The following is a 14,325-nucleotide window of genomic DNA, read 5'->3' on the forward strand; positions in this document are numbered from 1 at the left end:
GGATAAAAGCGTCTGCTAAATGGCATATTATTATTATTTTCTCTACCACCTCTCCCCCTCTTTCTATCTCTACCCCCCCCCTCTCTCTTTCTCTCTGTCTCTCTCTTTGTCTCTCTCTCTCGTTCTCCTCTCTATCTCTATGTCGCTGAGTCTCTGTCTGTCTATCAATTTCTCTAAATACCTATCTCTATCACGAACATACACGTTCTATCTCTCCTATCTGTAAGAAATAAGGCTTGTTAAAAAAAAAAATATGTAAACTCATTGCTTTTCCTACATTCTGTTTCAGGCCACACTTTCCCCTTTATCCCTCTTTCTCTTCCTTTGCAGCTTTCTCTTCCTGCTTCATTCCGTCTCGCTCTCTCTTTGCCTCTGTTCAACCCCTCACTCATTCTTCATTCTCCCTCCCTCCCTCCCCCTCTGCCACTCTTTTCCTCTCCTTCACACTCTCTCTTCCTCCCTCTCTTTGCCTCTGCTTTCTCTCAAACCCTCTCTCATTCCTCTCTCCCTCCCTTCCTCTGCTGCTCCTCTTCATCTGTCCCCTCACCATTCCTTTCTCTCTCTCTCTCTTTCTCTCTCTCGCTTTCTCTCTCTTTCTTTCCCCCCCCCCCCCCCCCCCTCTCTCTCTCTCTCTCTCTCTCTCTCTCTCTCTCTCTCTCTCTCTCTCTCTCTCTCTCTCTCTCTCTCTCTCTCTCTCTCTACTCTCTCTCTCTCTCTCTCTCTCTCTCTCTCTCTCTCTCTCTTTCAATCATATTGTACTGTAATGGTTCAGTGCTTCAAGCCAAAGCTTTTAAATAGAACATGTGAATGAACACTGGTTCCCTCATACACACACTCCCTCTCTCCCTCGATCCCCCGCTCTCTCTCTCCCTGCCTCTCCCCTCGCTCCTTCGCTCTCTCTCCCTGCCTCTCTCCCTCGCTCCCTTGATCTCTTTCCCTCTCCCTTTCATACTCTTTCGCTCTCTCGACATTTCACATGCAAATACATGCATAGACAACACACAGACACACATGATATGCCAGTTACAAGGACACACAAGGTTATGGGAGGGTAAGCTCATTTGAAGCATATGGATATACATACAGTACATTCTACTGTGACAGAATGATTCAGATGGAATTTATATGTGAAGAGAAAGGATATGAAATCTGCTACAGCATTTCTGTCCCTTTGGAGTCCTCTAAAACGTTGTTGTCATAATGCATGCATTTTATTCTCTTGCTGGTGAAAGAGAGCATGGCTGCCACCTGCTGGTGAGAATGTATAGCATCACGGGAGCTGTGAGCGCTAGAAGAGAGCGAGTGAGAGAAGGGGGGAGGAAGGAAGGGGGAGAGAGAGCGAGAGATAGACAGAGAGAGAGAGAGAGAGAGAGAGAGAGAGAGAGAGAGAGAGAGAGAGAGAGAGAGATAGACAGAGAGATAAATAGAGAGAGAGAGAGAGAGAGAGAGAGAGAGAGAGAGAGAGAGAGAGAGAGAGAGAGAGAGAGAGAGAGAGAGAGAGATAGAGAGAGTGTGCATACATGCGCATATATATGAATATTTGCATGGTTGTTTTCATTTGCATAAATAATTATGCACAGGTGTTTTTGGTTTGTTATCATTACATTCAATACATTCCAAATGAGCCTGTCCTTCTCATTTATCATTTAACCAGCATCTACTGGTTGTCCCTATGTCTGACTCTCTCTCCCTTCCCCCCAGCCTGGCCGAGGTACCGTGTGTTGCGGGTGCAGGAGCTGGGCCAGTATAACCTGGAGATCATCTCAGCTGAGCTGTCTGATGACTCCCTGTACGAGTGCCAGGCCCCTGATGCTGCACTACGTTCTAGAAGAGCCAAACTCACCGTCCTCAGTAAGATACAGCAACTGCGTGCGTGTGTGTGGTTGTGTAAGTGTTTGTGTGTGGTTGTGTATATGTGTGTGTGTGTGTGTGTATTCCCATATGTGTGTAACCCCCCTGTCCTATCTCCAGTCCCCCCAGATGACCCAGTGATAGATGGGGCCCCTGAGGTGCTGCTGAATGCAGGGGACCACTATAACCTGAGCTGTGTGTCCCGCGGGGCCAAGCCCCCTGCCATGATAGAGTGGCAGAAAGACGGGATCCCTGTAGATGGAGCAGTCAGCACTACCGTGAGTCAATGAAACATGCATGTACACAGACATACACATAGTATTATAACACACACATGCACACACACACACACACACAAGTACATATCACAGGCATGCACACACACACACACACACACACTCAAATACATACACACATTGGACACAGTCACTGACTTTCATTGCGTCACGCCTACCTTTTCTCATAGTTGTATTGGCCGTCATCTCTTGAGTCCATTGTTACCCCTCTCTTGACCATTTATCTGTCTCCCTCCCTCCCTCGTTCCTTCTTTCCCTCCCTCCATCTGTCTCCATCAGGAGGTGCTCCCAGACAGGAAGAGGGTGACGACCCACAGCTTCCTGCCCATCCACCCAGTGGACACAGACACAGGGAGGAACTATAGCTGCGTGGCCAGTAACCTGGCTATCCCCACCGGGAAACGCACCACCGTCACCCTCAACGTACACCGTAAGTCACCCTCAAAGTACACCGTAAAGACTTGTTCATAACCATCCCCTTAGCTTTACATCGTTTTCACTACAGACTGTATGACTGAATATCTGATGTTATTCAAAGACAACAGCTACTAATGAAAACCAGTAGATCACAGATCACTGCCCAGGACCCTTGAGGGATTCTCTCTTTTTCCATCATCTCTCTCTACCCCCCTCCTCCCTCCTTCTCTCTATCATTTGCTTATTTGCTTATGTATCGGTGTGCCTCAGTAACCCTGTGTATCCTCTCTTTCCAGACCCCCCCACGGTGACCCTGTCCATCGAGCCTCGCTCCGTCCTAGAGGGGGACAGAGTCACCTTCACCTGCGCAGCCTCCGCCAACCCTCCTATCATGGGATACATGTATGTCCTCTATCTATCTGTTCGTCTTTCTGTCTGTCTGTATGTCCACCTGTTTCTCTCTCTAGCCGTGCATTAGTCTTGCTGGATAGTTGTATTTTGGGTAGTTACATGTTTAATGTGTTAGTCGTGGTGTGCATGTTTTTGGCCAATGCGGGAATCAAACCTACAGCTCTGGCAGTACATGTTTATTCATACAATATGTATGTGTTCTTTCTCAGGTGGGCTAAAGGTGGAGTGATCCTGCAGGGGGCCAGAGAGAGTGTGCTCACCACCAAAGCTGACCATTCCTTCTTCACTGAGCCAGTGTCATGCTCAGTGTTCAACGCCGTGGGCAAAACCAACGTCAGCATCCTGGTCGATGTACACTGTGAGTCTGACTAGACCTCCATGGCTGGCCAATAGCATCTGTCTGTCTGTCTGTCTGTCGGTCTCTCTCTCTGTCTGTCTGGCTGTCTGTGTGTCGCTCTGTCTGTCTGTCTCTGTCTCTCTGTCTGTCTGTCTGTCTGTCTGTCTGTCTGTCTGTCTGTCTGTCTGTCTCCCTCTCTGTCTGTCTGGCTGTGTGTGTCTCTCTATCTCTCTCTCTCTGTCTGTCTGTCTGTCTGTCTGTCTGTCTGTCTGTCTGTCTCTCTCTCTCTGTCTGTCTGTCTGTATGTATGTCTGTCTGTCTGTCTGTCTGTCTGTCTGTCTCTCTCTCTCTATCTCTCTCTCGCTCTCTGTCTGGCTGGCTCTCTCTCTGTCTGTCTGTTTGTCTGGCTCTCTGTCTCTTGATCTCAATCTCTCTCCTCTCTCTGTCAGTCTTTCATTTCTCTTTACCTGGTCATTTTTGTATTGTCTTTGACTTTGTTATCAGTCCTCTCTCTCTCTCTCCCTCCCTCTCTCTCCCCAGTTGGTCCTATTCTGGTAGTGGAGCCCAGACCAGTGACAGTGGACATGGACTCTGATGTCGCTCTGAATTGCAAATGGGCCGGCAACCCTCCTCTAACACTTACCTGGACCAAGAAGGGCTCCAATATGGTGAGGGCCAGCTCTCTCACTCCTCCACTCTCTTCCTTCTCTCGCTCCCTTTATCTCTTCTATCCTCTGTATCTCTCCGTCTCTCTATTCTCTTTTGCGCCACTGCTCTGTCCATCTCTCTCTTTCTCTGTCGTTGTGTAGGTCCTCAGTAACGACAACCATCTCTTTCCCCCTCTCTTTTCTCTCCGTTGTCTGTCTTCTTTCTTCCTATCTCTCCTTTCTTTCTTTCTTTCTTTCTCTTTTATTATCTTTTGTCCCTCTAAAAAAGTAGAATGGCCTCCGGCCACATCATCGCACTCCCCTTTTCGTCTGTCCATCTCTTTCTCTCTGTTTGCCCCTGACTCTCTGTTTGTTCCTCTCTCTCTCCATCCCTTGTGTAGGTCCTTAGTAATAACAACCAGCTGTTCCTGAAGTCAGTGAGCCAGGCGGACGCTGGGCAGTACGTGTGTAAGGCCATCGTCCCCAGGATCGGAGTGGGAGAGACAGAGGTCACGCTCACTGTCAACGGTAAGGAACACCACACATCACACGAATAGATAAGCTGGAGTTTATGGTTCAAATGTGTGTGATGATTTGATGTAGGCTTTAATACTGCTATGAAGACTGGAGTGTGCAACTTTCATTTCAAACTATTCATTGGTATAGTATTTCTTCTTGTTATACATGAAGTGGAATGTACCACCCCTCACTCTTTCTCAAGCTCACTCTCTTTATTTCTTCCTATCCAGGTCCCCCCATCATCTCCAGTGAGCCCGTCCAGTATGCGGTGAGGGGGGAGAGAGGAGAGGTCAAATGCTATATTGCCAGCTCTCCACCACCGGACAAGATTGTAAGTTGACAGTTGATACTGTACAAACTCTACTGCAAGCTTATACATTACCACCTATACATTATCGTCATGAGATTACCGCCTATACATTATCATCGTGAGATTACCACCTATACATTATCATCATGAGATTACCGCCTATACATTATCGTTGTGGGTACCACCTATATGTTATTGTCGTGAGATTACCACCTATACATTATCGTCGTGAGATTACCACCTATACATTATCGTCGTGAGATTACCACCTATGCATTATCGTCGTGAGATTACCACCTATACATTATCATCATGGGATTACCGCCTATACATTATCGTTGTGGGTACCACCTATATGTTATTGTCGTGAGATTACCACCTATACATTATCGTCGTGAGATTACCACCTATACATTATCGTCGTGAGATTACCACCTATGCATTATCGTCGTGAGATTACCACCTATACATTATCGTCATGTGATGGCCACCAAAATCTTTTCGAATTGTCCTGAGACCCACCAAGTAAACAAGATTTCTAGTAGAGGGACACTTCTAGTGCAGCCAGTCACAGTGTCTGAAACCAGCTGATATCTCTTCTCCTCCACTTGTCTCTCTGGTCCGGATGCTCTCAGACAGTGGCTGCATCTGAAATGGCACCATTTTCCCTACACAGTGCACCCTATGGGCCATGGTCAAAAGTAGTGCACTGTATAGGGAATAAGGTGCTATTTGGGACGTAGTCAGTGTGTAGTTGGTCTCTTCCTCCTCTCCTCTCCTCTTGTCTCTAATGTTTGTGAGTTTGATTCTCTCTGACGCACCAGCTTGCGTCCTTAATGCAGGGACAGAAAGGGAGTTATAAAATATGAAGGACTGGCTGGAACAGTTGTCCCAGTAAATGCCTCCGTCAGAGTTTCTCGTTTTTCAGAATAAATGGAAGATTACCGGAACATGTGGCCTCATGCATTTTTAAATACTCTCTCATACTTCAGTGTGAATAATAGCTTTTAGCGGATTAGAAGTTGCGGAAGTGTGTAAGATTCTCACCAACTCTAAAACCACTACATGTTACTCTATAGTCCAAGAATAGAGAGATAGAGAGGCTTAGAACGGTTGCTGCTGGTAATGTGTGAATCTCATTCTGTGTGCGTTGTGTGTGTGAATGTGTTTTTAATGTATGTATGTATGTGTTTGCTTGTTTACTTTAGTGGGGATGTGTCTGTGTGTACATCTTTGTATGCCCACTTGTGTGTACAGTATGCCTGCATGTGTACAATATGTGTGTAAATGCATAATGCATATGTATGTGTATGCCAGTAAACATAATGTACTGGGGTTCATATGGGTGTGTTAACTTGCGCCTGTCTGTCTGTCTGTGTTTCAGGTGTGGGCGTGGAAAGAGAACGTATGGGAGAAGGAGAAGGGAACTCTGTTGGAGAGGTACACGGTGGAGCAGAGTAAACCTCTGTCTGAGGGAGGGGCTGTCCTCTCCACCCTCACCATCAACAACGTCATGGAGGCTGACTTCCTGTCCACCTACAACTGTACCGCCTGGAACGCCTTCGGTCCCGGGACCATGATCATCATCCTGGAGGAGACTGGTATGACCAGAGACAAACAACAACAAAAACAGCAACAACAGCAACAATAACCACCATATATTCACCACCATTATATTCACAACCATTATATTCATACTCCTAACTTGATACGACCAGACATCTCTCCTCAAAAACAACAACAATACTCACACCTGCTCTATCACAATGTTTTAGCTGAATCTGCATGTTGTATTGTGTTGACTACTTACATTTTTCTGTACTTTCTCTCTCCCTCTCTCTCCCTCCTTTTCTCTCTCCCTCTTTCTCTCTCTCTCCCTCTTTCTCTCTCTCTCTCTCTTTCTCTCTCTCTCTCTCTCTCTCCCTTCCTCTCTCTCTCTCTCTCTCTCTCTCTCTCTCTCTCTCTCTCTCTCTCTCTCTCTCTCTCTCTCTCTCTCTCTCTCTCTCTCTCTCTCTATCGCTCTCTCTCCTCTCCCCATTCTCTCTGTCTCATTCTATCCCCCTTTCCTCCCTCCCTCCTCTCTCCCTCCATTCCTCTCTCCTCTCATCCCTCTCTCAGAGGAGGTCCCAGTGGGTATAATAGCAGGAGGGACTGTTGGCTGCACCATCCTGCTGTTCCTGTGTTTACTAGTCCTGGTGCTGGTCTTCTACCGACAGCGCAAAGGCAGTGAGTGACACCTGCATCTACTCCACACAGACAAACCATCTATAAAGTATCAAACACATACCAATACATGTTTCATATGCCCATGCCTTAAAAACACCATACACCTGTTTGTCTTCAGATATCTAACCTGTACCCCCACACATTGACTCAGTACCGGTACCCGCTGTATATAGCCTCATTATTGTTTTTTTGTTGTTGTTTTTTTAAACTTGAGTTTATTTAGTAAATATTTTCTTAACTCTATTTCTTGAACTGCATTGTTGGTTAAGGGCTTGTAAGTAAGCATTTCACGGTAAGGTCTACACCTGTTGTATTCGGCGCATGTGACAAATAGAATGTTATTTGATTTTTGATTTGATATCAATATATGAACCCATTATTTACCTTTACACATTATACATTATTCACATAACCCACATGCACATATACATACTGTATACATATTGTATCCATCTAAATCAATATACCCTGACATATCCAGCAGTATTCAACTGTGTACTGTGCTGTTGTGTTGTGCTTCCAGGTCGTCGCGGGGTCACGCTGGGTAAGCCAGACATCAAGGTAGAGACAATAAACAAGGAGACCCACAGTCTGGAGGAGGACTCCGGCAGCGTTTCCACGGCATCGCGCATGGTCAAGGCCATGTACTCGGTGAGTTGCCATGACAATGGGACAGCAGGTTGCCTTGAACTTTACTGCCTTTGGTTTATGTTACCCAAGTTCCCCTCAGGGGATCAATAAAGTTTATTCAATCATTCCAACGACACCTCAACTCTGAAGCTATCACCTTACACAACCAACCTCTTAAGAGAAATGCTGAACTTATTTTTCTTCTCAATCGTATCAACTTTTGCTGTTCTATCTTTCCAATCACAATACTGACATTTTTAACACTTATGATGACCCTTTTTCAACCTAAATTTAGATCTGTCACTTTCTCTTCCTTTCCTCTTTTTCTTCTACTTCGCCTCTTATGTTGGATTCCTCCCCACCTTTGTTGTTTTTTTGTTGTTTGATGGTTTAGTTTCTGCCCTCTTCTGTACCCTTCTCTCCCTCCTCTCAGCCCTTTAAAGACGATGTAGAACTGAAACAGGACCTACGCAGCGACACGCTAGACACGCGCCAGGAGTACGACCTGAAGGTGATATCATCACACACACACGCAAACACACACACATGCACGTACACACCCACACACACACATACACACGGACACACACACACCTTAGTTACAATATGTCTTCTTCTCTCTGTCCAGGATCCCACCAATGGCTACTACAACGTGCGAGCCTCCACCCACGACGAGGGCCGTCCCGCCTCCCGCTCCATGCACTACTCCGACTACCGGTCCTCCAACCCCGCAGGGGGCGCTACCTCCGTCAGCAGCAGTGCTGGAGGATCAGGGGCCACAGCCAGCGGAGGAGGCCCTCCAGGCCCAGGGCCCCTCTCCACCCCTGGCCGCCCCAGCTGCTACGACACCCGGCCCCCCTCCAGACTGTCCCACAACAGCTATGCCCAGTTTAACACCTTCACCCGGGCTGGGCAGAGCCAGCAGCCCCCTCCCAATCCCCCGCCTCAGACCAGCGACTTCCCTGGGGACTGCAGCCTGTTGGACTCCTCTCAACTGGCCTACGACAACTACGGCTATCCCTCTCACCCCTATACCCCTTACCGCATGGGCTTCGCCCCGCCCACTCTGGCTCCCTTGGAAGCCGGGCCATCCTATGAGATGTACGGGGTGGGGTCGGGGGTGGGGCCTGTGCCGGTGGTGGGGCCTGGTGTGGGGGTGGTGCCTGGGGCAGCAACGTCAGGGTCAGAGACTGGACTGGGGAAGTATGGAAGCTCTACCCGCTTCTCCTATACCTCGCAGCATTCTGACTACGGCCACAGAGGACACACACAGAGGATGCAGACACATGTGTGAGATACAGTACATTCTCACGTAGAGGGTGAGGGTGCATTCTCATACACACTGTCATTCAGACACACACACACACATTCGCATTCTCAAACATACACACATAAACACGTGTGAGCTTACACACACACACACAGAGAGACACACATGCAGGCACACACACACAGACACACACACACACACAGGAGTTAGAATTTGCTCACAAGACAGGGAGTGTATGAGAAAGAGAGATAGTCCAGATCAGTGGACAATGGAGAGTATCCCAGTGAGACAGGGAGGGGAATTCCTTGTAATCTAGAATTCCCACACTCCCAGTGTTCAATTCTTCGCTCTGAAAGAGCAGAAAGCGAAAGTCACAATCAAGACCAGAGAAAACAGGACTAGAGAGAACAAGAGATCTTTAGATGTTAATTATCTAAATAAATAGCATAAGTGCTATGAATTTAGATTGTAATGAGTGACAAGAGGGAGGGGCGTTACAGGCAATTTATTCCATATACGATTGCCAAATATTACCGTAAGGCATATCATGGAGAAATTGACCGTCAAATATGGTACTCATTCGTTGGGCGGGAGAAACCTCAACCAGTGGAGGGTAATGACTGTCCGCCATTTTGTTTTAGCTGGTTGTTGTTTTATACAGTGATCTTAGAGCACATATATATCCCAGAATGCTTTACTTCATTGGCGACATTGGTGCTGGTTAGTGGGGCCATCGTACGTTTTGCACTGCGTTACAAACAGTATTCATTGCTTAGACATTCGTTATCTACGTATAGCTGTATTATATATATGTCTGTTTTTATTTGCACACCAACAAACTAGAGCTTTGTATTCTATTTTTTAACATTTTACTGAATTATTTTTGTCATATTTCTGTGAAGGAAGTGTCTGTGGACCAAAATGTTCAAACTTGAGAGCGTTTAGTATTTGTTTGGGTGATATTCACCTCAACAAACAAAGAGAAACACAAATAAGTATTTGTGGACCTGTTTCTGTCAGCCATGATGACTGGCAGAATTCAGGAAGCGGGGGTATATACAGGAAACTTTTTACCAAGTGTCCATGTTGCTCTTTATTTTGATGTAAATCTTGGGTTACAAGCATTTATGCAGTAGAGGTCCTTCTATGGGCAGGTGTTGTGTGTTGCTAGGCCTACCAAGGGTTTCGGTTGCGGGCATATGGAACTATAAGCCTGGTACCCTGGGATTCAAACGGAATTTGATTTGTTACACCATTTATATGAATATACTACATCATTTATATGGTGAAACATTGCGAATTCAGCTTGGATCCAGACTATAAGCCTTAGCCTGGTGCCCCCTGCTGAAATAGAAAGAGGAGATGTGGTAGCCTGGTCCCAGATCTGTTTGTGCTGTCTTGCCTACTCCTATGGTCATTGTCACACTTGCGAACAAACAGACATGGGACCATGGCTAGTGAGATGGTGTGTATGGGGGTTTAGAACAGAGTGGCCTTAGGGAACATGTCGTAACGCTTTCATTACTCATACTCAATCACCCATGATGACGAGGCCAGAGGAGAATGTGTATGGAAAGGTGCAATGAAGGTTTTTCTACAGTATTGACATATAGTGGCGTGTGAATGTGTGTGGGTGAAAGAAATAATGAGCAAAAGGGAGAGAGAGAGAGAGAGAGAAAGAGAGAGAGTGTGCAGTGTGTGTGTGTGCGTGCACATCTATTTGTACAGTGTTTGTATAGATGTGTGAATGGCTGTGTGTGTGTATGTAACGCATATACATACAGTACTCTACCTGCGTGTGTGCGTGAATATTGTATGCATGTCAGTGTGTACAGTATGTGTGTGTGTGCATGTCTGTATGTGTTTATGTGTGTGAGTGTGTTTCAGTAATACAGCGTTTCCCAAACTCGGTCCTGGGGCCCCCCCTGGGTGGACGTTTTGGTTTTTGCCCTAGCACTACACAGCTGATTCAAATAACCAACTCATCATCAAGCTTTGATTATTTGAATCAGCTGTGTAGTGTTAGGGCAAAAACCAAAATGTGCACCCCTTGGGGTCCCCAGGATCGACTTTGGGAAACGCTGCATTAATATGTCCATATCATTTCTCTTCGCAATCCTGTTACAATACTTTTATACCTCTGGTAGGACTGTATCCTGTATTATTGTGTCTTTGAATTTAGAAATACAATGTTAATCTTATTGTACTGTTCTACGTAGCAGAGAAAAACTGTTCAAAAGATGTACAACAAAAATCACATTTTCATTTTTTAAGTTCATTATCTCCAATATTTTTTAAAAATGGTATGTAATTATTTTTCCACAGTATTACAGAAATAAAAAGCACTGTTTTTTAGAAAATAAAACATGTGGTGTGATGCTTTCAGGGGAATGGGATAACTACCAATTCAGAGAATACAGTTTATTTTGTGTTTTCCCCTACAATCAACATATATTATTACCTACAACCCAATGTAATATATATATATACTTTTTAATAATCTTTGAAAATGTGATTAATCACAGCAAATCAATGCAATTAACTTTATTAATATCATTTGACAGACTTTATCAGTACACATTCAATTTACTAATAATTATATTATATAAATGTAAAAAAGCACAACAACACCATGCTTATATACTTCTACTGGGCAACTTGACTATTTCCACTACGACTGCATTCACTATTTCTACTGTTACTATTCCACTAAAGGCTACTATCCCACTACTACAAAAGTCATACTTCTACAATACACTAGCGTCAAATTTTCAACACTAACAATTTTAACTTCTTCCACTACCATAACAATGCTTTTGGAGTATTGTCACACAATTTTTCTAGCGCCAACTCAACTTCCATTATATTTCAGTACGATAGGTGGCAGTAACATAATTCTGTCATCTTTGCTTCCCAAACCAAAAAATAAGAAAATAATTGACTGCACAGCCAGAGATACTTTTGAGGAGATGGGAAACTTAATTGGAATAGCATAAACGCCTATTGTGTACATTGCAAATGCTACGTGAATGGGCCGTGCAGTACATTCTGGGCGATTCTGGGTGAAGGAGAGCTCTCCTTCAAGGATGAATGGGAGTCAATTGAACATTAGATCAAAAACCCATCATTAGCATGACTTTCGTCAAACAAGAAGTACAACATTACAAATATTTTCTGAGATGTGAGACAATTAACTTGCTATATATGATATTATATAGCTTTGGAATCGTGACATTACGTACTTTCAAATAAAATAGGCACCTTTCTCAACTCATAGCCTGACTTTGAGAAGAGATTGCGTGATGATTAACTTTCCATTCATTTCCCAATGGGATTCCTATCTCCTCCTTTCTGTTATCCACTACTGGTCAAAAGTTTTAGAACACATACTCGTTCAAGGGTTTTTCTTTATTTTCACTATTTTCTACATTATAGAATAATAGTGAAGACATCAAAACTATGAAATAACACATGGAATAATGTAGTAACCAAAAAAGTGTTAAACAAATCAAACTATATTTTATATTTGAGAATCTTCAATTAGCCACCCTTTGCCTTGATGACAGATTTGCACACTCTTGGCATTCTCTCAACCAGCTACACCTGGAATGCTTTTCCAACAGTCTTGAAGCAGTTCCCACATATGCTGAGCACTTGTTGGCTGCTTTTCCTTCACTGCGGTCCGACTCATCCCAAACCATCTCAATTTGGTTGAGGTCGGGGGTTTGTGGAGGCCAGGTCATCTGATGCAGCACTCCATCACTGTCCTTCTTGGTAAGATAGCCCTTACACAGCCTGGAGGTGTGTTGGGTCATTGTCCTGTTGAAAAACAAATGATAGTCCCACTAAGCCCAAACCAGATGGGATGGCGTATCGCTGCAGAATGCTGTGATAGCCATGCTTGTTAAGTGTGCCTTGAATTCTAAATGAATCACACATTGTTACCAGCAAAGAACCCCCACACCATAACACCTCCTCCTCCATGCTTTACGGTGGGAACTACACATGTGGAGATCATCCGTTCACCCACACCGCGTCTCACAAAGACACGGTGGTTGGAACCAAAAATCTCCAATTTGGACTCCAGACCAAAGGACATATTTCCACCGGTCTAATGTCCATTGCTCATGTTTCTTGGACCAAGCAAGTATTTTCTTATTATTGGTGTCCTTTAGTAGTGGTTTCTTTGCAGCAATTCGACCATGAAGGCCTTATTCACACAGTCTCCTCTGAACAGTTGAAGTTGAGATGTGTCTGTTACTTGAACTCTGTGAAGCATTTATTTGGGCTGCAATATCTGAGGCTGGTACTCTAATGAACGTATCCTCTGCAGCAGAGGTAACTCTGGGTCTTCCATTCCTGTGGCGGTCCTCATGAGAGCCAGTTTCATCAAAGCGCTTGATGGTTTTTGCGATTGCATTTCAAGAAACTTTCAAAGTTCGATTGCAAAAGGAAATAAGAGAAGTACAGTGGTAGTGGAAACTAGTCATTCCAAACCTAGTCCTGAGTCTTTTTTGGATCGATGTTGTTACCTGGGAGATCCGTTTGAAGTCTTTTAAAATTGTGGATGCGTTGGATGAGGTTGCGTCAATGAGAATAACGAGAAGTTGGCTTATTTAGTTTTTTGTGTTTCTATGGAACAGAAGGAGCGTGCTCTGCCCCTCAAGAAGATGTCGGATTGGAATGTGTCGTATGTGGATCTTCGAAGCAGGGCGCCTATCAAGGGCGTTATCTCTGTGGTGGCGCTAGAAGTAAATGCAAAGGATATATATGTGAAGAATTGGATCAGGTGGTTGGTGCACAACGACTGATCCGCATGGTAGATGGAGTGCAGAAGCCCACTCCATCCATTCTATCGTTTTTTTATGAAGAGTCTCTTCCTTCTCACGTGTATTTGGGTTATATGAGATTCCCTGTGAGAGCCTTCGTGCCCAAACCCATGCAGTGTGATAAATGTAAATAATTTGTTAATGTGTCAAGTGTATGTAGACGGGAGGAGTATTAAATGCCAGCTGAGCCTAAATTCTGCAATTGTGGTGGTGAACATGCACCCGAATTTCTGAACTGTCCTGTTAAGGTGAAGGATACGGAGGTGGCAAGAATAGCGGCTGTCCAGAATGTCTCCTATCAGGAGGCAATGAGAAGAGCGGAAGAAAGTAATGGAAGTTGAAGAAGTAATGGTAGTAGGAGTAGAAACACAAGATGATGTTCCTTGTCAACAGGGGGATCCTGACATGTTTAATGTTAAGAAGGTGGACTTTGTAGCGTTTATTACTTTGGTTATCAACTGCACTGCGCAAACGGAGAGGAAATCGGAGAAAATAGGCATCATTGTGAGTGCGGCTGAGCGTTTTTTGGGACTCAGGAACTTTTCTGCAGAGGCATTACAAGGAATCCTGTCAATGAATGCT

The 14,325-nt window shown here is 44.8% G+C and overlaps 1 protein-coding gene across 1 annotated transcript in view; it reads left to right on the forward strand.

Annotated features, from left to right (window-relative positions):
* The window catches only part of kirrel1a (kirre like nephrin family adhesion molecule 1a), a 25,266-nt gene extending 14,018 nt beyond the window's left edge, over window positions 1–11,248 (forward strand). The window contains exons 3-15 of the mRNA XM_084155867.1: window positions 1,702–1,851; window positions 1,972–2,129; window positions 2,427–2,577; window positions 2,861–2,966; window positions 3,185–3,333; window positions 3,853–3,980; window positions 4,361–4,487; window positions 4,709–4,809; window positions 6,173–6,389; window positions 6,907–7,014; window positions 7,538–7,665; window positions 8,078–8,155; window positions 8,273–11,248. Coding sequence (XP_084011993.1) covers window positions 1,702–1,851; window positions 1,972–2,129; window positions 2,427–2,577; window positions 2,861–2,966; window positions 3,185–3,333; window positions 3,853–3,980; window positions 4,361–4,487; window positions 4,709–4,809; window positions 6,173–6,389; window positions 6,907–7,014; window positions 7,538–7,665; window positions 8,078–8,155; window positions 8,273–8,938 — 2,267 coding nt within the window. The 3' untranslated portion in view covers window positions 8,939–11,248. The remainder of the gene's footprint in view (window positions 1–1,701; window positions 1,852–1,971; window positions 2,130–2,426; window positions 2,578–2,860; window positions 2,967–3,184; window positions 3,334–3,852; window positions 3,981–4,360; window positions 4,488–4,708; window positions 4,810–6,172; window positions 6,390–6,906; window positions 7,015–7,537; window positions 7,666–8,077; window positions 8,156–8,272) is intronic.
* Window positions 11,249–14,325: the final 3,077 nt, after the last annotated feature.

The sequence above is a fragment of the Coregonus lavaretus genome, assembly GCF_964263955.1.
Source record: "Coregonus lavaretus genome assembly, chromosome: 39".
NCBI classification, from domain to species: domain Eukaryota; kingdom Metazoa; phylum Chordata; class Actinopteri; order Salmoniformes; family Salmonidae; genus Coregonus; species Coregonus lavaretus.